Source organism: Sinocyclocheilus grahami, unplaced genomic scaffold, assembly GCF_001515645.1.
Source record: "Sinocyclocheilus grahami isolate Dianchi unplaced genomic scaffold, SAMN03320097.WGS_v1.1 scaffold877.1, whole genome shotgun sequence".
NCBI lineage: Eukaryota > Metazoa > Chordata > Actinopteri > Cypriniformes > Cyprinidae > Sinocyclocheilus > Sinocyclocheilus grahami.
The window spans coordinates 247,664-272,279 of NW_015506056.1; the positions used below are offsets into that span (position 1 = coordinate 247,664).

The 24,616-nt window shown below is 38.8% G+C and overlaps 1 protein-coding gene across 3 annotated transcripts in view; it reads right to left on the reverse strand.

Moving 5' to 3' along the window:
* Positions 1–4,800: 4,800 nt before the first annotated feature.
* Positions 4,801–24,616, reverse strand: part of LOC107563504 (tyrosine-protein kinase BAZ1B) — a 28,576-nt gene continuing 8,760 nt past the window's right edge. Inside the window, exons 4-19 of one of the 3 annotated variants that reach the window (XR_001606107.1) lie at positions 24,155–24,347; positions 23,636–23,955; positions 23,371–23,559; positions 20,519–22,043; positions 19,149–19,427; positions 18,708–18,828; positions 18,351–18,449; positions 18,060–18,237; positions 17,744–17,929; positions 16,682–16,829; positions 15,714–15,861; positions 15,468–15,574; positions 14,946–15,256; positions 12,297–12,403; positions 8,007–9,006; positions 4,801–4,811 (exon numbers count right to left, since the gene is read on the reverse strand). Coding sequence is in view for 2 of the 3 variants with exons in the window: in XM_016248399.1 (XP_016103885.1) it covers positions 8,340–9,006; positions 12,297–12,403; positions 14,946–15,256; positions 15,468–15,574; positions 15,714–15,861; positions 16,682–16,829; positions 17,744–17,929; positions 18,060–18,237; positions 18,351–18,449; positions 18,708–18,828; positions 19,149–19,427; positions 20,519–22,043; positions 23,371–23,559; positions 23,636–23,955; positions 24,155–24,347 (4,578 nt within the window). In the remaining variant the exon portion in view is untranslated. Of the gene's footprint in view, positions 4,812–7,584; positions 9,007–12,296; positions 12,404–14,945; positions 15,257–15,467; positions 15,575–15,713; positions 15,862–16,681; positions 16,830–17,743; positions 17,930–18,059; positions 18,238–18,350; positions 18,450–18,707; positions 18,829–19,148; positions 19,428–20,518; positions 22,044–23,370; positions 23,560–23,635; positions 23,956–24,154; positions 24,348–24,616 lie in introns of those variants that run through there. The other 2 variants (XM_016248400.1, XM_016248399.1) reach the window with 2 other exon arrangements.

Sequence of the window (24,616 nt, forward strand, 5' to 3'; positions counted from 1 at the left end):
GACTGGTCTTCAACGAGCCCAAAAGAGCCCATGTTACACCTCTCCTTATCTCCTTGCACTGGCTACCAGTTACGACTCGCATCAAGTTCAAGACATTGATGTTTGCATATAGAACAGCCACAGGCTCAGCACCCGCCTACTTCCACTCACTACTACGAATCTACATCCCCTCCAGAAGTCTGAGATCCGCTAGTGAGCGACGCCTCGTGGTACCATCACAGAGAGGCTCAAAATCACTTTCCAGAACATTCTCGTTCACCATTCCTGGCTGGTGGAACGATCTTCCCACCCCTATCCAGAATGCTGAATCCCTGACAATTTTCAAACGACAGCTGAAAACTCATCTCTTTCGACGCTACTTGATTTCATCCTTAATTTAAAAAAAATACAAATAAAAAAAACTTTGTCTTTCTCTTTATTTATTCCTTCTCTTTCTACCTTGAACTGATTTAAACAATGCCTGAAACTTGGTATTGCGAGCACTTCTTGTATCTGTTTGCCTCTTTAAGATGAATCGCTTTATGTATTCCCCAATTGTAAGTTACTTTGGATAAAAGCGTCTGCAAAATTAATAAATGTAAATGTAATAACATATGTTGACTTGGACATTCTTTTGTGTATTTCCAGATTTTTTACTTTGAAAAAAAAAAAAATCTCTGTCACAGGCATAGGTATTTGATGTAGCCTTTCTAAATATATGTATATTAAATCTAAAATCAGATTTATTAAAAATGTTAGCAAGATCAAAAATGGCTAATTTCTTACAAAATCATCTTGTGTTGATTTCCATCTGTAGGTGCCATATAAAGTTGACCTTGCTGAGCTCCTGCATCCGCACCCACGCCGTCCTGTCGCTGTGCCCAGACTGGGTCTCCTGTCGTTGGGCCGTGGCAGCCACCAGACCTGTCTGGGTATGATTACCTTCACATCTGTAATGAATTATAGCTCCTTCAGCCATTCAAAGACTCCTTTATAGGCCTGCAGGTCCCTTACTGCTCCATATTAACACACACACACACACACACCTCTTCACATTCATGCGAATGCCAAAAGCACAAACACACTATTCACTGAAAAAATTATCCTATGTAAACAAATACCTTTACAAGAACACAAAAATCACAGACTTGCCCCCCCCCCTCACACACACCCTCTCTCTGGAATTAAAAGGTCTCAGTTACACAGTCTTACAATTCCACTGAAAAATCCTCCTTTTCCTGCAGCTCCTACTAGACAGCTGCTTCTGCCCGTTTGAGCTGCTTTGTGTGTGTGGGTAGAGATTCCTTTCTCTATTGTCACGCACTTTGATGTCTTCATCTTTAATTCCCTCTCAACTGTGCCGCACATACACACAATGCTAAATCCAATCTCTATTAAACCGTGGTGTAAGAACAATATGCTGCTCTGCATCAGAAACAAACCCAATTCAAACATGTCTAAGTAAGACAAGCTTATTTTGTTTATATGACTACCATTACGTAAACAACGCGTACCTACCCTGTTGAAAAAAACAGCATATGCTGGTTTGGTATGTTTTGACGCTGGGATGCTGGTTTAAGTTGGTCCTTTTGCTGGTTTATGCTGGTCATGTGCTGGTCCTTTTGCTGGTTTGTGCTGGTCCTTTTGCTGGTTTGTGCTGGTCCTTTGCCAGCACAAGACCAGCTTAAAACAGCACATGACCAGCATAAACCAGCATCAAAACATACCTAACCAGCATATGCTGGTTTTTTCAACAGGGTATACATGGCTACATTCAGAATGGAATACTACCCAATTGCATATAGCACAGTAAATTCTTTATGGTCTGATCAAAAAATGTAGTTATAAGCCATGAACCACACCAACCACCTATAAAGAGAATCATTACAAACTTTGATTTAAAGCAAAAATGTATATTAAAACTGGTCAAGAAGACAAGACTGTGTACTTAATGAAGGATTGCAAATGACAATCAAGTTAACAATGATGGAGACAAAAAACTGATTTAAAGGAGTCATCGGATGCTACATGCACTTTTACAAGTTGTTTGAACTGTAATGTGTGTTGGCAGTGTGTGTACACAACCACCCTAAAATGATAAAAAACCACCATGTTTTTTTTTTTATCGACTAAAATCTTTACCCCTTTCTCAAATCGAGCCGATCTCAGATGCCTGTCTATGTGACCTCACACAGACAGGCCCCTCCCATGATAGTTTGATTGACAGTAGCGTTTCAGCACAGACTGGACTGGCGTCTTACCTTAGACCCGCCCTGAGTGAGCTGTCATCAGTCCGCCATTGTTTCACCTCCGGAGCAGATGGAGACAAGAATGAGTCCTAAGCGATTGAGGTGTTTTGTTGTTGGATGTAATAATGAACATAGCAGTCATCATTTACTCCCGACATCTGAGCCGCTGAAGACGCAGTGGATTATGTTTGTTTCTGAAGGGAATGCGCCCCCGATCTACATAAATGCGTCTATGTTCGCGCGAATCATTCATGATCCAGCCTCATCTACAGAAGAAGTGAGTGTAAGGTTTTTTAATGAATCTTTGCAAATCACCTTTCCTAATAATGTGCTAATTAGCAAGTTTCACGATGAATGCGGCTAAAGTAAACAGTCCCTCAGAGAGCGGCTCGAAGAGAGGGGCGGGGTTAGCAGAGCTCATTAACATTTAAAGGAAAATCGGCTTGATCTGAAAAGAGCTGTTTTTGATAGGGTAAAAAAGGTGTTTTTTACACCACCATTGAGAAATTTTAACCAAACTATGTTAGTGTTTTCATTAAGACCCTAAAGAATCATATCAACTTGTGGAAAATGGGCATCCGATGACCCCTTTAAAGATGTTGAATATGTATGTAGAAACAATTTGTAAGTTTATTGCAAAATAGGCATATTTACACAAATTAAAGTAGTTTGAGATTGGAGGGAGACTAACTCAGTTACATCATTCACAGTACTTTATGGGAGTGGATAGGCGCTAAAAAGTTTTATTTTATAATTTTCTTGTTTCGGTTGTCTGATTGCTGGATATTTCTTTGGGGAATCATGGATAATGTAGTTTCTCACAGGGACTTCTGCTGCACGCGACAAGAATGAAGAAAAAGCATTAAGCTGCAGAGCAACAAACATCCATCAAGCACATGGCACCAAGATATTAGAAGCAGATCCTTGCAGAGCTACAAGGAGGTGCCTCCACCTTGGACTAGTTGGACTACTTGGATTGGTTCAGAGTTGTACAATTCTGCTCCTGGAGGGCCAACGTCCTGCAGATTTTTAGTCCAACCAGTTCCAACACAGGTTTGGACACCCCTAGATGTGTTGGCCCAGCACATCTCATAGATCAGGGGTCACCAACCCTGCTTCTAGAGAGCTACCGTCCCGCAGATTCAGCTCCAAACCCAACCTAGCAGGCACCGGACGTCTATGTAACGTCAGGTTGCCGTTGCATTTTGGTTGAAAATGAAAATCGGGTTTGATGTCAATATTTGAAGTCAATTTGTCGTTGACTTAAAGGGGTCATATGATGCTATTTTAAAGATCATTATTTTGTGTATTTGGTGTAATAGAATATGTTGACATGCTTTAATGTTCAAAAAACACATTTTTAAAATACTGTACATTATTGTAGGTCCTCTATGCCCCGCCTCTCTCAAACACTTCGTTTTCAACAAAGCCCCCTCCTTTGACAAGCGCAGTCTGCTCTGATTGGCCAGCTGACCCAGTGCATTGTGATTGGCTGAACACCACAAGCAGGCGTCGGAAATGTAATTTACCATACCATACCCTTACCATGATCGCGAGCTTCAGCTTTCAAAGTAAATATCAAGACAGTTAATAATGTCGAAATGTAACATTCCCATTAGATGTTGAATTTACATTGAATCTTGGTCACCCGCCGTCGCAACCGAAATTTAACCAAATATCAACGACGTTGTGTGCCTGCTGGGAATTAAACACACCTGAACCATCTAAAATGAAAATGTTCAGGGTTACTTGATAATTAAGCAGGTTTGGAACTGAAGTCTGCAGGACAGGAGCTCTTCAGGACATCCCTGTCATAGATGCTCAATCGGGGGAATCTGGTTGAACATTGAACTTTGTCATGTTCTTCAAACTTCTTGAACAATTTTTGCATTGCGGCAGTGTGCATTATCCTGCTGAAATAAGCCACTGCCATTAGGGAACACCACTGCCATGAAGGTGTGTACATGGTCTGCAACTGTCTTTTGTTAGGTGGTCTCAAAGCAACATCCACATGATGCTCACATGCCCATTATTGGCACTTTCGGCAGTGGACATGGGTCATCATAATGGCAATATGCCTTGTCTGTGATATACTGTGTGTTCAGACACCTTTCTATCATGTCCAGCATTTTGTTTTCGGTTTTAGCTATCCTTCGCTCCCCACATGCATCGTTGAGCCTTGGGCACCTATGACCTTGATTTCCGTTTACTGGTTGTCCTTCCTTGCCACTGTTGGTAGGTACCCAGTCACTCTAGCCATCACTATTTTTAGCCTTTGTCAAAGTCACTCAGATCTTTTCGCTTGCACATTTGTTCTGCTTCCAACATATGAAATTCAAGAACTGACTGTTATTACTTTCTTTAGATTGATGTGCTGTAGCTATGTTTATGCGTAAGTGTACAATTCTCTTCAGGGGTCCCGTAACCCCAAAACTTGGAAGGCTGCATCCTACAAGAAACAGTAAAAGCTTCATAAATCCTTATGTTACATCTGTGCAAAGTTCATTTTTAATAATGCCATACATGATTTTCAATGCCCGTTTTGTGTGTACACAACATTTAGACACGAGGCCCCTGATGTAGCTCTCAGACTAGAGTTGCTCCAGCTCATTTCTTTCAGCTTTAAAGACGAGCACCACAAAGTGTTTGATCTTCAAAAGAGGATGACCAGCGCAGGAAAGACAAGAGAGGGATAATCTCTCGATTTCAAAGAAGATGTGACATTTTCCAGCGACCTTATTGAGCTTATAACACATGAAACGGTTTCCTGAATAAGCAGGTTCATCGTGGTCATTACTGGTGGCATTTTAGCCTTGATCTGCCCAGCAGAATATTACAAAAGACATGCCGAGATATAAAAATTACATAAAAGCTACTCTGTCCAGAATAAAGCAGGATCACAACACACGATTCAATCAGGAATGGAGGATGCGCCAACACTATGGACACCTACTTCCCATACACTTAACACGTACACTTTACTCAATCAACAGACCTGTATCTATCGCCATTCTTTCTTCTCCTCCAGTGTTCTTTCAATCCAAGCATTTCAAATATTAATTTCTCTCTCAGGTTTTAGCCCAGTCTGTCCTCAGTGGAAAGTCTGGAGCCAGGCTGACTGAGCGGCGACGTGAGGAAGGGCAATTACCTTCTGCCACCCGAGACTTCCAACAAAAACACCAGTGTGTGTAATTAAAGAATGAATGGCGGACCTCGCTCTTTACTCTCTCACCCTTTCATGATCAGGGCCCCATTACGCGTGGACAGGAGGAGCACCGGGGGCCAGTGCGGGAACAGTTGAGATAAACGTCTTTCAATCATGAAATAAAAGACAAAGAACAAAACCTCTCTAAATTACGACTGCCGCGCTTTCACCATGACATCTAAGGCCCTGTTCTAAAACAAAGCTGTGCTCTTTTAAGGAAACACTACATAGTTACAATCACACTGATTTCAATAGTTTGACATTAGCACATTGCTAAGCTAATTACACCTTAAAGTATAATAAATGCATAATCAAATTTTGGGTAAGAAAAAAAGAAAAAAAAAGAGATTTTTAAATAATGTTGAATAAAATAAAAATTCACCCTATTTTGTAAATGCATGTTATTGGGCTTACTGCAAATGCATTTAACCACTATTTTTGTGGTTAAAAAAAAAAAAAAAAAAAAAACAAACAGAATTATTGGCACCCTTGGTAAATATGATCAAAGAAGGCTGTGAAAATAAATCTGCTATTGTTAATCATTTTGATCTTTTATTTAAAAAAATAAAATAAAATATATATATATAAAATAATAATTCACAAATATCTAACCTTTTATTGAACTAAAACAATTGAAAATGGGGGGGGGGAAAAAATCATATGAAATAAATGTTTTCTCAAATACACGGACATAAAAAAAGAAAAAAAAAGAGATTTTTAAATAATGTTGAATAAAATAAAAATTCACCCTATTTTGTAAATGCATGTTATTGGGCTTACTGCAAATGCATTTAACCACTATTTTTGTGGTTTAAAAAAAAAAAAAAAAAACACAATTCAAGATTTGTTGATACTTGTTACATCACAACTTTAACTTTATAAATCAATTTTTACGACTTATTTAACTTTTCTTTCTATTGTGTCCACTGAGATGAATTATGGGTTTGGATTTCACAAAATATGCAGTATACTATAAACTTCAGCAAGAATTAGGTATCTTTGAAAACAGAATCACCTTTTCTGTGTAAAGGACACCCATAATTCCTTAAAACGCGTGTAGGTTTTAAAACGAAGCCCAACTATGATGACCTATTAAGACTTTTTATGGTTCAGGTGAGACAAACAGGAGGGGATTAGAGACGAGGACAAATCTTGGACATTGCACAATGTTTTATTAAAAAGTAAAGAAATTACACAAAGGGGAGAAGAAAAAAAAACTATCAGTCCCCAAATCTTCCTGGCCCCCCCTCCCTCCCTGCCCCTTACTTTTATATAACACAAGATTTTACAACTGGCAGTGACACTGAAGGGGTCTTAAAAAAAAGAAAGAAAAAAAGAAAAAGAAAAAAAGACTTTCAGAAAACTGAATGAAGTCTTCGGAATCTGTGGGTGCAAAAAAAGGGTAAGGATTTCCTTAAAGTTTAGTTTCCCTACCAGGCCGTGGAGCTATAAATACATATGAAAACAGCTTTGACCACCTCTACTACCTCCTAACTGAAAGAAAGCATTTACACCTGTGAGACAACTCACTTTCCAAGCCTGCCAATCTTAAAGGTATGTTTCACTGATAGAAAACAACAGGTCACATGATGGATAACGTGGTAAAGATTACGAAAATGGTACTAAACAAAAGATATAAAAGAAATTGTCACGCCCCAAAGAATATTATGAACCAATTCAAGAAGTTTATGATAAGAGTGACCTCGCTTCTGAAGTTTAAAATAAGCCTAATCTAGATGGGGGGGGGGAGATTAAATCAGAAATCTCCATAAAAATGAAAAAAGAAAAAGAAAGTTTTAATCCAGAATAAAGCCCTGAGCAGCACATCTGCTGTGGACAAACATACCCATCTTAAACTGAGACTTCCGTGGCTACGATCAAAAACCAAAATATAGTCAAAGCTTATTATTTACATAGTCATATGAAAAAGGAAATCGGATAATAGAATTTCACTTGAGTGTTTCACATCTGACTTGACCATCTTGATTTTAGGTTCAATTTATCACTGCAAAGGTCTTTAGTGGGGATATAACATTCAAATGTCAGTTTTACACCAAGGGGCGCTTTTCTTTCGAAGACCACTGTAGTAGAGTGCCACCTACTGGTTTCAAGGGAATAAGAGCAGCATGAGGTTTAGAGGAATTGCTAGACGCCAATAAACAAGACCAGTGATCTCCTGCTTTTCAAAAACAGAAGTTGTCTAACCGAACGCAAGGATGACAGCTTTTATTGTAAAACTGCAAAATAATAAATGACTAAAGAAAAGGAAAAAGTGGTGGCACATTCAAAAATAAAGACTTTTAGTTCAGTGTCATACCACCATGGGGGTTTAGTGCCAATTAAACCGCTCTTATGAGACACAGAAAACACATAACGTCAGTTTCACTGAAAGAGCCTAGTTCTGGACGCTCACTGGTTAATTCATTTAGAAGGTCTACGCAAAAGGATCCGTTTCATTCTGAATCACTTTATAACATTTACAGGTTAACTTTTACAGGGAAACCTCTCAAGCCATCAAAATCAGACATGGCTTGGTGGTATCTGCAACCCAATTACAATCTTTTTTGGGATACAAGTGGTTTTTTTTTTATTATTATTTGAGTTTTTTTAGGCCAAATATCAAATGAAAAAAGTCTCAAGAGCTCAAGGAGATGACATCTCTTTTTCAATGCAAATCTTAAGGTTGAAAAACCAAGTGTCACCATTATTAATCAACTTACAAATATAAATCAGTTTTCTCCAATATTAACAAAAACTTCCAAAAAGTAAAATAAACCCAAACATCTACATCGGGGTGAGCAAAAGTTCCGTCCAATATGCAGTGGTATGGGGCACCCCGTTTCGCCTTCTGATTAATAAGGAGGGGGTACAAAAATGAATACAAAGAACACAAAGCACCCTGGTCTTCATGAGCGTTTGAGCCTCTTGGAATGTCGCTGGACGCCCGAGTCCTCGTCACTGCTGGCCTCCTTGTCATCCGTCACACCTCGTGCAGTCCGTCTCAATCCAGTTCTCCTGCTGTCCCTCTCATTGTCGCTGTCCTGCTCCCGATAATCTTTGCGATTTGTCCGCTTGCTCTTCCTTCTCACAGACTCGTCCTCCTCCTCATCTTCCTCACTTTCGCTGTCATCTTGGTTCCATTGTCCACCGCACTGTCTGGTCTTCCTCTGTCCAGAGTCTTCCTCATCATCTTCCTTCTGTCTGGATGAGGCTCTCCCTTGCTTCCCATTTTGTATCTTCTTTCCCCTCTCCTCCTCATCATCTTCCTCCTCCTCCTCTTCGGAGTGAGCGGCCGGACGCTTGCGTGATCGCCGTCGCAGGTAGCCGATCCCAGGGAGGCTCTTCTGCATGAGCTCGATGAATGCCTGCTCTGTGCACGCCATGCAGGTCAGGACGTCGCTGTCGGGCTCGTTGTATTCCTCTGCATTTGAGAAGACGAGCTTCACGTCCTTGACAAAATCGCTGGCGTTGTGGTACTGGGAGGATTTGAACTTGTCCTGCATGGTGGTGAAGTCCATCGGGCAGCTGATGATGTCCCGATAATCCTCGGCTTCTTCAGCAGATACAGGTTCCCTGGATGAGAGGAAGAGAAAGCACTTCTTCACTACTCACATTAACTGCATTAATGATACACAATCACCAAATGGCACATCAAACTATTAGAAGTTAAAGAACACCCTGACAGGTTTCAGAATTCTCAATATCACCAAATAACAAACTAACATGAATTCATGAATTAATAATGAAAAACTAATTCTACAAATACTGTATTTAACCTGGATACATACTAGGGCTGGGTATCGGTTCAAATGTCCTGATTCGATTCCGATTCACAAGCTCTTGATTCGATTCTTGATTCAATTCTCGTTTTTTTTTTTTTATTACATTCAGTGTATGTAGCTTTAATACAAATGCTATTGATATTTCTAAAAAAAATGAACAGTAAACATCAGTTTACAAATGATGAATTAATAAAAAGAAATTAAGAGCCACAGACCAGTATTTTAAACCTAGCCTTTTTTTTTTGTATAGGGTCCTTAAAAAAAAAATATATATATATATATATATATATATATATATAGGGCCCAATAAAATATATATATATTTTATTGGGCCCTATATATATATATATAGGGCCCAATAAAATATATATATATTTTTTTCTGGTAATCAGATGAAGGCATAAAACATTAATTTAATTTATCCTAATCAAATGAAAATTAAGTGCTGCACAACAGAGGTTGACTATTAAAATAAAAAAATAAAACAAATTTATTAATATTTATTAGTAGTAGTAGCAGCATTGCTGTTACATTGAGTCTTAAGACTGCACAAAAGTAATATACTTCTGACACGGCTTCTTCGCATTAAACCAAACTTTTATTTTGACAGGTTACTGTGAAGAACTTGCAGCTGCTGTGTATGTGTATATAGGGCCCAATAAAATATATATATATTTTTTTTCTGGTAATCAGATGAAGGCATAAAACATTAATTTAATTTATCCTAATCAAATGAAACTTAAGTGCTGCACAACAGAGGTTGACTATTAAAATAAAAAAATAAAAAAAATGTATTAATATTTATTAGTAGTAGTAGCAGCATTGCTGTTACATTGAGTCTTAAGACTGCACAAAAGTAATATACTTCTGACACGGCTTCTTCGCATTAAACCAAACTTTTATTTTGACAGGTTACTGTGAAGAACTTGCAGCTGCTGTGTATGTGACATGACAGTAGTTTTCTCAAATTAAACGGTAAAATGCTAATGAAGTGTCTCTCAGGGCAGCTGGAGATGATATTCGTGTGTTCATGTCATCATATAGTGAGACGGCAGAAACTGAAAACACCGCAGGCATCGTTCGTGCTTTAGTATGAGTGTAGTAAACAAAACAGTGCGTTGCGCCATCTGCCATTCATTAATTGTGGAAATCATGGTGCCTTATGCGTGATATCAAATGCTTCCGCAGATTTATAGTATTACTATGGCATTTCACCTGATCATTGCATATCACGCCTATTGCTTTGTTCTTGTCAACAGTATCTCCGCCATAAGCACTAAATGAATGACAGGCTTTCTGCTGTAACAGTGCGCAAGGTAAATAAGAGGGTGACATCTACTGGAGAAGACTAATGATAAGAATCACATTAATCAGATCTTGTGTTAAAGGGTTAGTTCACCCAAAAATGAAAATTACCCCATAAATTACTCACCCTCAAGTCATCCTAGGTGTATATCACTTTCTTCTTTCTGACGAATCCAGTCGGAGTTGTATTAAAAATTGCATTTGATCTTTCAAGCTGTTTAATGCCACTCAGCAGGTGTTGCTTGCATCAGTCCAAAAAAAGTTAAATAAAAAGCGCCCATCCATAAAAAATTTTTTTTTAAAAAGGTGTCTCACACGACTCCGGGGGGTGAACAAAGGTCTCCTGTAGCGAATCGATGCGTTTTTGTAAGAAAAATATCCATATTCAAAACGTAATCACTTTAATGTAGCTTGCGCCAACAGTTGTACACGGAAGCAGCTCCGGGCGGATGACATATGAGGTGAGCTTTGCGCATGCGCCGCTCAGAAGTGACGAACGCGGAAGTGCAGGGGAGAGATCAAAACAAAACAACGGTCACTTATTAGAAGTACAAAACGAGGATTTGTAAAGAAGAATGTCGGAGGATTTCGATATAAGCCAAGAGGAGACTGGTTTTCCTTTGCTAAAGTAAGAAAGCTTTACTTCCTTTGCTCCTGTTAACAAACGTTGGTTTTCACGAGACTCACCGGTGCATGAGCAACGCTGAACTCATAACTCATCAGCCCGGAACTGCTTCCGTGTACAACTGTTGGCGCAAGCTACATTAAAGTGATTATTACGTTTTGAATATGGATATTTTTCTTACAAAAACGCATCGATTCGCTACAGGAGACCTTTGTTCACACCCCGGAGTCGTGTGAGACACCTTTTTTTTTTTTTAATGGATGGGCGCTTTTTATTTAACTTTTTTTGGACTGATGCATGCAACACCCACTGAGTGGCATTAAACAGCTTGAAAGATCAAATACAATTTTTAATATAACTCCGACTAGATTCGTCTGAAAGAAGAACGTCATATACACCTAGGATGACTTGAGGGTGAGTAATTTATGGGCTAATTTTCATTTTTGGGTGAACTAACCCTTTAAATATTTGCGGAAATAAATACCGCAAAAGTTCGATTCGCAGCTCTTGAGAATCAATATCGAATCAACGTCATTTTAAAAAACGATTAATCGAAAAATCTATTCCCCCCCCCCCAGCCCTAATACATACAGTACACTCACACTGGGGAGTGGTACGTACAGTACAAGAGCAAATCTCAACTGCCCGATTGCTATATTGTCAAAAAACATTAACTATATTATTCACCCTTGCGATATATTAAGGTTGGATATATAGTACATGCCTTACATGCATACATAAAGTAAAGTACTTGCATACATAAAGTATACTCCCATCAAGCAATATATATTATATAACAATAATATTCTATATTTTTATTTCACCACAAAATGTAAATCATATATCCATATGAAGTTGGATATTAAACTACGTCAAACTTTATCTGCATACAAAATACTTGCAGAGGGTGTAACAAGCAAGCTATACTGCTGCAAAATATAAACTCACCCAGCTCTAATCTGCTAAATGCTACTACCAGGCATAAAGATATTAAGATATAAACATGAATAAATATTAAATTAAAACAATGGCAAGTAGCCTTTAGGTACTTAAAGTCTTAACACCTTTTTTAAATGACATGTTATGAGACTAAATGTGATCAACAAATATACTTGTAAAATAAAAGTCAAAAAAGTCTCGTGAGGGTATACCTGAAGGGCCAGCTGTGTCGGTATTTTATCAGCTTCTGAAGAATCTCCTCACATTTCTCTACCTCAATAGCTTGTTTCTTTGATAGAGACTTGGAGCTCTGTCGCACCTGCACACAATCAACAACACTTAAGAAACACTTGTATATGGTGCCTAATAATACTATTCCCTGCACTAATTGTTTCATTTACAAGTTTTTTTGCTTCAGCACACTCTGTGCTATTGCTTAATGAACAAACTCTTCTTTATTTGAACAAACTCTTCTTTTTCACAAGTACTTTTTAATGATTCAGCTGAACCCGTTTGCAAAGCATTTGTAAAATAAATTGCCTTCAAGAATGAGCACAACGAAAATGAAAGGGTCATGAAACCCCGTTTCCACACTGGTTAGTTCTCCGCACTAGAGCCGGACCGATATGGGTTTTTTGGGGGCCGATGCCGATATTAGGGAGTAAAAAAAGACCAGTACTGATATATCGGCCGATATTCTTTATGTGTAGGCTATATTATAGTACAGTATAGTCAAACGTTTGGACACTTCCCATTCGTGTGTCCAAACTTTTGACTGGTACTGTACATTAGAATACAGCATATAGCCTACATAAACAGAATATATACCCTTAAACACATTTTTTGCAATGATAACTCAAATGTGGTGATCAAACACTTATAATGATGTGACAAACATAGGCCTATGTAGTGGAGGCAGGGTATTTATTTAACAATCTTTATTATTCAAAATGAGTCTGATATCAGTGCACTTAAGAGTAAACTTCACTTATTATAAATAACACAAATAGAACAAAATATATATAACTTGAATTAAGAAATTAAACAAGGTAACTGTGTAGGGCAAGCAAGCTACTGCCAAACCAACAGGGGCAGGTTTATGCAGGAAGCACAGTTTTTACTAATGTAAACATCTAAAATGAATAAATAATTACATTTTTTCACAAACTCTGTGTTGTGTATTTTCTGGTAATCAAATGAACATGCAGAACATTCATATTTAAATCGTCTTTTTGCAATTTAATATTCACAGACACAGTATATATACACACTGACCTGTTTTTTATTTATTCATCAAAAATAAGACAAAATCCATAAAATTCCGTGATTCCATTCATGTTTTCTGCATCGCGGAAATCATAGGGTCCTACTAATGTAGCAAACGAATATGATAAGCTCGTTGTGAGAGTAAAAGACGGGGACATTGTTGTTTATTTACTTAGCATCGAGTCTCTCCAACTAGGCGACAACGTAGCGTTAAATCACCATTCAACAGACTCAAGCCACCACCGCACTGCCGATTATACCAGCCGCGCGGCTGGTATAATCACCAGTCCAGCCGTGATCAGCTCCAGTGGCTGTAACAGGCTTTAATGCGCCGCAGACGTGTGCCGTGATGCGCAGATCAGCTCTAGTCTCTAACGTTACTGAATCTGCGGTTAAAAATGAGCCATCCATCCATTCATCATGCAAAACTAAGAATTAAAATCATTGTAATGTGACGATCAAATATAGACGCGGGTGGGTGGCGGGCAGATCATTTGAAGCAGTGGACTCGGGTGAAGTTTGAGCTCATTCGCGCATCTCTACACTACACTGACCTGGGTCACCAGTAGCAAACAATGGAGTGTGCTCTGCTGGACAAACTAAGTAATTACACCATTCAGAAGCATTTAATCTGCGTTATATATTCTGTAAAAAAAATAAATAAATTTAAAAAAAAATGCAGCATATTCGCCGATACCGATATATCGGCGACAGGTTCATATCAGCTAATAATATCGGCTAAACGATATATCGGTCGGGCTCAACTCAGCAGTTTTAAAAAAACGCTAAAAAGTGGGCGTGATGCGCTACGGAGCGGAGCGGGAAGAGGGGAGACACAACACACAGCTTCGGGTTCAGACCGTTTCATTTCACTCGCACAGAGTTAAAAACACAAATAAATGCACAGCCATTTGCACTCTGCATCGAAAACATGTATATGAACACAGTTGCACCTCTGAGAACTTTCAAGGCTTATTCTGCGGCGTTTATATACGTTTTTTGACAGGTTGTGTCATGGAGCTGTAAAAACAATTATACTCACTAAGAGAATGAATCGCGTTTGTTCCGAACTCTTATTACAAAAACAAACGCTCTCCTTCGATCCATGAACGTTTCTCTCAGTTAATGTGCGCGATCTCAGTCTGAAGCATCTGTCATAGCAAATCAACACATGCTGTTGTGAATAATTAAACAAAGCGTCTTCTCATAGCATAAGAACACGCAGTTTCATGAATAATTTAATAGACACAGACACGTCATCGATGTACTATCGTCCTTTGCCACGTCACAAATTGTGATGTCAACACAATGTAGATTTTAAACCCAGAAGATGAGAATAGCTCAAAAAAAACTTAAAATTAACCAGTTTTCTCCAACTATTAAAATTAACGGATGCTAACATGGTGTTCTATGATGTGCAACATAAACACCTCTGCTAAAATCTCTGAAAAAGTAGCCTGGGGATTCATGACCCTTTAACCCAACATTCATCAAAACCTAAACAATATGGTTAAATAATTAAACAAACTAATTTACTGCAAACAGTACAATGTTGTGCATGAGAACTGTACTTCCACATATCTTGTTTTTCTCACCAGCTCATCGATGTCTGCAGGGTTGCTTGGTGCAGGTCGTGATTTAGGCAATTGTTTGGGAGAAGGTTTAGGTTCTGGTTTAGGATCTGGGTTGGAAACAGGTCTGGGAGCAGGTCTAAGATCTGGTCTGGAAGTAGATCTGAGAGCAGGCTTTGGATCTGGTCTGGAAGCAGATCTGAGTGCAAGTTTTGGATCAGGCTTGGAAGCAGGTCTGAGAGCTGGTTTGGCACTAGGAGGGGAATGCTTCTTCTGTGGTGGTTTACTCTGCACTTTGGGCTTCAAAGACGACTTCACCTTCTTCCTAGGTCTCACTGTGACATCCAAACCAACAGTCAAAACTAGAGTTTGTGCAGAAACTTTTAAGACAGTTTCAAACCCTTAAGCATATCATGATTCTACAATACATTTGATAAACAAGGTAGCTGACTTTATCTCCTAAAATATTCTTGAAGAAAAAAAAAAATCCCCCACCCCCTGATGAAAAAGTCGTTCAGATTTCAAAGCTCTCAGAGTGGCACTCACAACTGTGGCCCGTGTTCCTGTATTCTTCTTCTGAATCTTCCTCTTCAGAGTCTTCTTCATCTTCCTCCTCCGAGTCCTCCTCTTCCTCGGTGTCCTCATTATAGTTTCTGCAATCAGAAATGTGTAAATGAATTATGAGGAACTTGGAGCATATATATATATATATATATATATATATATATAGAAACCTCAATTTATTCAAATGTAAAACAGTTTAAAGTAGGCCCAACGTGTGCATGTTCTTACCTGCCCCTGGAGCTGCGTCGGGCGGTAGTTGGCTGACAGGCTGGGCAGAGCCACTCACCCGCCGGTATACGGTACAGTGCCGGCCGCAGACAGAACAGATGGAAGGCTTTATTACACTCATCACAGAGAATCAACTTATCATCCTCTCCTACAGAGAAAGACAATCATAAACCAGATCAATTACATGTTAAATCTTCCTGTTACCACGCAGTACTTCCTTTCGTGTGCTGCTCACATTACAGCAACAGGTGGAGTTTAAATCTCAGACATTCTCTCTTTGATGGTCATTCAGTCCCTTGTGTGTTTCACTCTATATTTCATTCTCTAAAGGTGTAAAAGTAACTACACTGAGTCTGAAGGTCATGCGTTTCACACGCAGTAGTGTTTCCCATGTTTTTAAGAGACTATGGTAGGTGGACCTTGGAATACATTTTTGTACATTTTGAAGTTTTATGCATCAATCTGAGAGACAAAAACTGAGATTACAAAACTGTGGAAGGCCGCTACACTCTAGGTAATTAATGTGAAACATGACCTGACCATGACCATTCGGTAGTTAGAACACACTTGAAATGTTTTATAGACCAATATAAACTGCCAACATTATAATTAATAAAAATAAATGCTTGATTAATTGAACTGGATAGAGAAGCAGTCATCAAGTGTTCAGCACACATGTGAACTTGCTCAATGTGGTATAAAAAGCATCCCAGGATGCAGCCCAAAAAGTGTGTTAAATGAATGTCCAGAGTGTGCAGAGTTGGAATCTAGACAAAGGGTGGCAACTCTAAAAAATTACTTAAAATAAATTTTTTGGTCACTACATAATACAAAGTTTCAATGTGTCATTTCATAGTTTTGCAGACTTTATCATGTCCAGACTTTTGCCACTGTATAAAACACATTCTAAAGCCTCTAAAATGCACACATCAAATAATGCTTTTGAGGTTGCTCTTCAGGTATGTCACCTTTCCGGCGGCACACTTTACAGCGAGCATTCTCTGCAGACATATCCCACTTGATGCAGGCATCCAGCATGCCGAGCAGAACGTGCATACGAGAGCAAGTCTGAGCTTCACAGACTGCAGTTTTCCACTTCTCCACCGCGGTTGCTACCTAGAAATTCAACATGCAGAAGAAGTTTAGTCTTGTGTGAGAATGTGAATACACACATACACTACCCTTCAAAAGTCTGGGCTCAGAAAGGAATTATTACTTTTATTCAGCAAGTATGTGAGCATAGGCCTACTCATTTCTCAATAATATTTTTTTCCTTTCAAAAGGGAGCTAAACAATCAGTTAATAGCTCTATAGATTTTTGCTTAGTGTAAGCATTCTAATAAACCACGTTGAAGCTTTTCATCTAGAATTGTGTATTTATTTTTCTTGTAAGTATATGTTCTTGTTAGAACTTGTGATATTTCAAAGATACTGACAATTTTAGAGTGAAGCAGCTATTAGCGCAGATTTCGTTATGCAGTGAAGGCGAAGCAGCATTTCTGTTAACAAGTGAGAAGTGAGCTGGAAATGGTCAGAGGAGAGGAGTGATTATTGATGCTTGGAGCGCAGAAAGGAAATTGTTGCCGATCCACTCCACTCACTTTCTCTGGCAAGGATGCATTAAACTGATCAGTAGGAGTAAAGACTTTTACAAAAAATCTATTTAAATAAATACTGTTGTTTTGAATTTTCTATTTCAAAGAATCCTGAAAATATATATATCAGTTTCCACAAAAACAATGACTTTCCTAATAAATTAAATGCAGCTTCAATGTCCATTTTTTTGACAAGTACTAATGAAGACAAATTTGTTTCTTTTCCCTTTATTTCTACTTGTTCATTCAGTGCCTACAATGCTACAATGTTCACTTCACTAGGTCATGAAGAATACATGCCATTGTTTTAATTTGTTATTATTTAGTCATATTTAACTTTTAAATAAAACTAATATTATATATTTTTGGCTATGGTATTGAGAATCATGAAATAAGCTACTGCAATGTTAGTAACCCTAATCATAACACACTCACCCTGGCCTCTTCGGCCAGTCTCTTCTGATCATCCACTTCCTCCGCCGTCGTGCTCTCCTCTCCACCGGTCTTCTTTTTCTTTTTCTGTTTGGGTGCCATGAAGCCCTGCAGAAACTTCTTGATCACGCTCTCTTGCAGTGTGATCACACACTCCCCAAAGTCCTGCAACTTCTCCAAGTCACGCACCTGAAAGCACAAGTGAGGTCAGGAAGGTTTAAAGTGGTGGAGATATCCATGTAGCACGGGTACCATTACCATACCGTGAAAAAAGATATTGGTTTTAGTGCCCACACCATGTAGTCTTAATGTCTCTCACCCTTTCTTCAAATTCAGATGTGTCCTCCATGTATCCAAGGCCTCCTTTCTGCAGACGAGATGCTACCTCAATAATGTCACTGCGCAAGAATTTAAGCAGCTCCTGGTATCCGTCACAGGTCTTCAGGCCTGGGTTACCTTTTTTCGTCAGATGGATGGAATGCAAGATTTCCTGGTAACTAAAATAAAGACAACATCTTCATTATTAATCCATTTTCCTGGGATTGAAAGCAAGTAACGTGTGAAAATATCAATTTTCAGGAAAGGAGGCGAAGAGTGCGTGTATACTCACTTAACCTGGAGCCTGAGTTTGAGTTCACTCTCTCTTACTCCCTGAGGGTGAAGACTTTCTATTAGTTCATCGAGGTCTTTTTGCGAATCGCACACAAACCTGGGAAAACAATTTAAGAACAAGCATTTGTGTTGCTGCCCAATACTGATGTCCAGACAGATGTCATGCCATGTTCTGTCCTGATCCATGGAACTGTAAATCTTCATTACAACTCATTTTAGCCCATTTTTCTTTTTGGAATTCTTTGCTACAAAACAATGCATAGTCTCATACAAAAAGAGCTCGGAGCCACAAATTACTTAAAGGCTGATTTCCCAGACGCCAACGATACAACTGGGAATTTGCAAGAACACTTACCAGAGGTTTTGGCCTTGTTTGGGCACAGTGGTCTCAATACAGGACTCAGGCACTGGTGCCCCCTGTTGGCCATTTTCATTAGAAGCGCTGACTATGCTGCCTTCATCCTCTTTCTCTCCATCTGAACAGACACATTTAAAAAAAAATTTTTTTGCTGTAAATAACAGCATTTTATCTATAAATGATATATTCCACTGGTTAAATTAAAGCTTGTACCAAGAACCAAAGAACTATTTGTACCAACAAAAAGAGTTGCTTCTGTGAACAACAGATTTAGTACTTTAGCAGAAAAGTCAGCATAGCAAATGAACAATTTTACGTGGCCAATGTATAAACTCTTCCAAGAAGTATTATTAATATCTTGTACATGTTAATTTGGCCCTACTATAACAAAACAAAATAAAAAATTCAGTATTTTAGAAAGCGTGTGGGTAGACTAACCTTCCGTCTCCTCCTCTTTGTCTTCCTCTGCCGACACCGGCTCCTCTTCAGGAGGAAGAGTGAATGTGTAGTCTATACTCTCATGAACCCATCCCTTTTCAATATACAGGCCAGGAACCACGTCAGAGAACAGCCAGTACCGGTTGTGATTGCGATCGGTACCCAGTGGTGTTCTCCTCAGCACCAGCTTCGCTTTAGTGACGGCATCCTGCAAGGCTTTCTCTGTTGCGGCTTTCTGCTTCCTGATTCGCTCCTCCTCCGCTTCCTTCTCCATACGCTCTGCAGCAGATGCATATATAACAGTTTAAAATAAAATGTGTAATCTTATTTTATGTTTTCTATCATGATATGCAACTCCTGCAGTTCCATTATGCAGCTCTAAGGTTTTTTTACTTGGTGCATTTTAAATATTTTGAATCTACTTGGCACACACTTGTCCAGTGTAGACAAGGTCAGTTACTTCATATTAATTGTAAAGTGAATTTCCTTACCTTATGGAATAAAGTATTCACTAAAGCAAACATGTTTTCTATCATGATATGCAACTCCTGCAGTTCCATTATGCAGCTCTAAGGTTTTTTTACTTGGTGCATTTTAAATATTTTGAATCTACTTGGCACACACTTGTCCAGTGTAGACAAGGTCAAAGTTACTTCATATTAATTGTAAAGTGAATTTCCTTACCTTATGGAATAAAGTATTCACTAAAGCAAAAGTTACATAAACGCTACCATTCAAACATGGTTGGTAAGATTTTTTATGTTTTTTTTAAAGTCCTTTATGCTCTTCAAGGCTACATTTATTTGAATATTAGAAACAACCCAATAAAAACTGTAGTACTGTGAAATCAAATAATTTAAAAATATTTTTTTTCCAATTATATTTTAAAATAACTTATTTATTCCTGTAATGGCAAACCTAAATTTTCAGCAGCTATTCTTCCAGTCTTCAGTGTCACATGATCATGAATCTTTCTAATATTCTGATTTGGTGCTCAAACTTTTTCTTATCTTATCATTATCAGTTGTGCTGTTAAATATTTTTCAGGAAACGATGCACTTTTTCAGGATTCTTTGATGGGTAGAAAGTTAAATCCATTTGCTCAATTTAATCAACTTTAAAAGTTGTTCAGGAAAGGCACTTGATTTTAGTAGTGTAAATGTTAAAGCGCAGCATGAAACAACAAAATGAGGAAAGAGTCAGATTATTTTCTAAGAAGGGGGGGGAAAAAACGTTTCTGACACCTTAAAGTTATAATTTTTCTCCTTTACTCTTTGCAGGTTTCTGGAATACCACTTCATTCTCACTTTCAACCAGTTTTTTTTAACCTAGTTTCTGGCATTCTGATTCTTCTTTTACATGTCTGTCACCTTTGTTTTGCCGTTCCTGCTCTTCCTTTTCTTTCTTGGCCTGAATGGACATCAGACGTCTGCTTTTCACTGTGCTGATCATGTCCTCCGGCTCTGGTTCCACTTTGGCGGGGACCTTAGGTGTCTCTTTTATCACATTTGAATCTTTCCTCCCATCTGCCCTCATTAGTACCTCTCCGCTAGCATCGGTTTTTGCCTCCATCTGCTCTTTGCGTTTCTGCTTCTCTGCCTTTTTACGTTCATTGACTTCTTTAAGCGTGGCAAGCCGCTCCCTCCACAGCTCGGCAGATCGCTGCTGAGTGGCCTCCACGTGATCTTCCACTGAATAGGTCATGAGGATACGATGACACAGCGCCACCAGCAGGCTGACCTTCTCCTGAGAGTTCAGTTCAAACACCTCCGACGTCTCCAGTTTTTCCAAGAACTCACTGCTCACCACGTCATCGTAGCCCACACCAGGCTGCCAGTCATCCGAGCCGCGGGCGCTCTCTTCCTCATGGGCATCCGTTGGCCGTAAACACAAGCGAACCAGCTCGGATATGGAGTGCATGGTCAGAGGAATCTCAGATAACGGCATGTCCAGTTCACTGTAACCTTCCGCCAGCTCATCTTGCAGAAGTGTTTGCAGCAGCACCACCAGCACACGGTTCAAGTAGAGGAAACCTGCCTTCTCTCCAGCTAAAGCCTCCATCAGAGCGATAGAGGTGATAGGATACTGGTCATCAGGCATCAGGAGGCCAGAGTAGCAGTGAAGGAACTCAACTACCATGGCTATGTCACCAAAGAGGGTGTTGGGAAGCCCCTCGGGCATGTCGAACAAACGGAATGTTGGCAAGCTCTTGCCTTCGAGCTCCTGGTCTTCGTAACGGCGTGACATCTCCCGTCTCATCTGCATTTCTTTCTCCCTCCGCTCTTTGGCTTTCTCACGCAGCTTCTGCTTGATTTCCTGGCGCTTCTGCCGCAGAACGTCCTGTTTCTCCTCCTCGGTCATAAGGGCCCATCTGCGTTTCTGCTCAAACAGTTCCCAGCGTTTTTGCACCAGCTCTTTCAGCCCCTCAGGAAGCCGGCCACGATCCTCTGCGGACAGCGTTTTTGCCGCCTTAGACACCAGTGAGGACAGAGTTGTCTTCTTGTCTTCTTTGCCTTTATTCTCCTTGTAAAACCGAAGGAGATGTAAGGCCATGGGCGCCAAAGGTTTGCCCAGCTTAGCAGAGCCAGTACTTGGACTTCTGCCTCGCTTTTTGGGGCTAGCAGCAGCAGGTGGGCTTTTGGCAAGATCCAAAAGGGTCATCTGCTTCATTTTGGGTTTCTTGGTGCTTCCAGCGCTTTTGTCTTCCTTTTTGGAGAGCTTCTGGCCATTGGGAGTCTTGGTGACCCCACTCTTGCGGCTCTTTTTGGGGTCAGTGGATTTTTTGTCTCCCTGCTTTTTATTTAATTTTGGGGCGCTGAGGATGTTTTCCCCATCACATTTCTTAGATGTACCTGAGTTTTTCATTTTTAACGGAGATCCATTAACTTTCTTCACCTGAACAAAAAAAATACAGAAAAATAAATAAATCCAACAAATATTTAAAGGAATAAAACATTTATATGTTATATAAACCGTTGAAGAACATTCATTTTATACAATTACAAGTCCCCTCCTAGACAACCATACGACAAAAAAAAATTAAATTTCCAAAAAATATTTATACTGCAAAGGTTAGTTTATTAGTTGGGAGAAATTTGTCTTGAGCAATCAAGAGAGCAGGCCAACAGGTCAACGTGTATCCATACTAAAGTGAATTTAATTATTAGCACCAATTGATTGATCATTAATTAACACCCCTACTACCTAGACAGCATTTTAAGACATCATAGTCTTGTACTTGTCATAAATTCTGTTCCAAACAGTAAACAGCAACATTATGATATGCAACAGCAAAACCAACCATGTTTAGGTTAATATTATTTAATAATTTCAGTATAATTGTGTGCTATGTATTTTTACACATATTAAGAGTATCCCATTGGTATCTTAGCAATCCATGAACTTTTAGGTAGACTAATAGAATCTAGTGATTTATGTAGGGCCCTATGATTTCCGCGATGCGGAAAACGTGGACGGAATCGCGTAATCCAGTCATAAAAACAGAATTCAGAGTTTAACGCGGAATGTCACGGAATTTGTCAAATTTTGAATGAATTAATAAAAAGTAGGTCATTACACTTCATTATCAAATCGTGATATGGACTAGTATTTGTAAATATTAAGCCGCTAAAGTCGATTTAAATATGAATCCTGCATGTTCTGCGTGTCTCTGTTAATTTTAATAGTAAATCCCGTTTGCCAAAAAATTAAATTTGCTTAATTTTCAATAATTAAAAGATAAATGAAATTAATGTTTTATGCCTTCATTTGATAACCAGAAAATTTTAAAATACACAACACAGAATTTCTGAGGAAAAAAAATTCATAAGGCTACTTTAAGAAAAAAAAATGAATAAAATAAATTGTTTTATGCATTCAAATAATTAGACATGCTAAAACGCAGAATTTGGTAACAATCAAAAATATGGTGAGAGAAAATAAATTTCATAGGGCCCTAAACATGTAATTTTTGTCAAACTTTTAATAAATTGATGTGAAAATGTATAAGTTTCATGATTTTAATTAGACATGCTTTTTGATTAATACAATTTAATTTAACTATTAAAAAGGAGTCGAGAAAATTTTAAATGAAAGAATGAATCGAGAAAAATTTAAATTTAAAAAAAACTTTAAACGAAATTTAGGAAAAAAATTTAATGGATTTCATAGGGCCCCATTTATGTGAAGAGTGCTTTTATGCTTTGGTTAGTATTATAAATACCTGCATATGACCCCAAAGGGTTGGGCTGAGAGGTATGTTCTGGGAATCTTTTTTCTTTTTCTTCTTTTCCCCTTTTACTTTGACTCCCTCACTGTCTTTTCCTGTCTCCGCAGTCTTCAGCTTCTTATTGGGTTTACCTTCCGGTGAGCTCATGCTTTTCCTCTTGGCGGATGGATTTTCTGCCAAAAACTAAACAGAGGAAAATCTAATATAATAAAACAATTCTCTATAAAAAACACTTTTTTTCCTGAAGCATGTACCCCACCTTGTGAGGGTCCAGTAAAAAGTCGCTGAATTTGCTTGGCAGGTTGTACTTTTTCACCAATTCATCCTCCACCACCCAGGGGGCGCTCTCTCCCGAGCCCAACCTCAGAGCGTAGTGTCTGATGAAGTAGCGCATTATTTCTTTGTTGGGAGGCCGCTCCGTTCTGAACAGGCTGTCTGCAGGGACGTCACTGATAACTTTGTCCTCATTGAGAAGTTTGACATCGTACTTGTGGGGCAGAAATTTGGGCATGACCCATTTCTTCTTCTCTTCTTTCATACTGGTTGGGAGTTTTCTGGGTGAACGGCGGGCCCTATCAGCTACAGACCAAAAAAAAAAAAACACGGTAAAACAAAAAATATTTATTACATTTTAACTCACAAAGAAACTCATTTTATACTTCAATGTAGAAGTATAAACAATTACAATTAGGCTACTAATTATTTAAATATGAACCAAAAATTTGATTATTTTAATATATCGTGAAAAGGATGACCATGAAGAGCAGCTAAGACTCACAGAGACTCTCTCTCCTGCTGTCCTCCTCTTTGGACTGTGGCTCCTTCTTCAGGTTCTCCTGACTAGCATTCTCTTTATCACTGGATGGAGAATCACAAGCTCCTTCCATCTTTTTCTCCACATTTTCTTCTGGAGGATTCTCCAGCGGATTCATCTTTACCACTTTCACATGCAACGTCTTATCCTTGCCAACCTTACAGAGAGAGAGAGACAGAACTAATATTTCATATCCATAAAGAGCAAACAGAAGAACTGGAAGATGGGAACCGACCTTGCTTTTTCCATTAGTTAATTTTACACGGATAATACTTTTACCATTGTAGGTTTGATCTAAACAAATACTTGAGCATAAGTAGGGCTGGACGATATGGCCAAAATTGATATCACGATATATTTCTTCATTTCGGTCGATACGATATAATTCCGATATCGATATGAACACTATTTATCTGAATTCAAAAT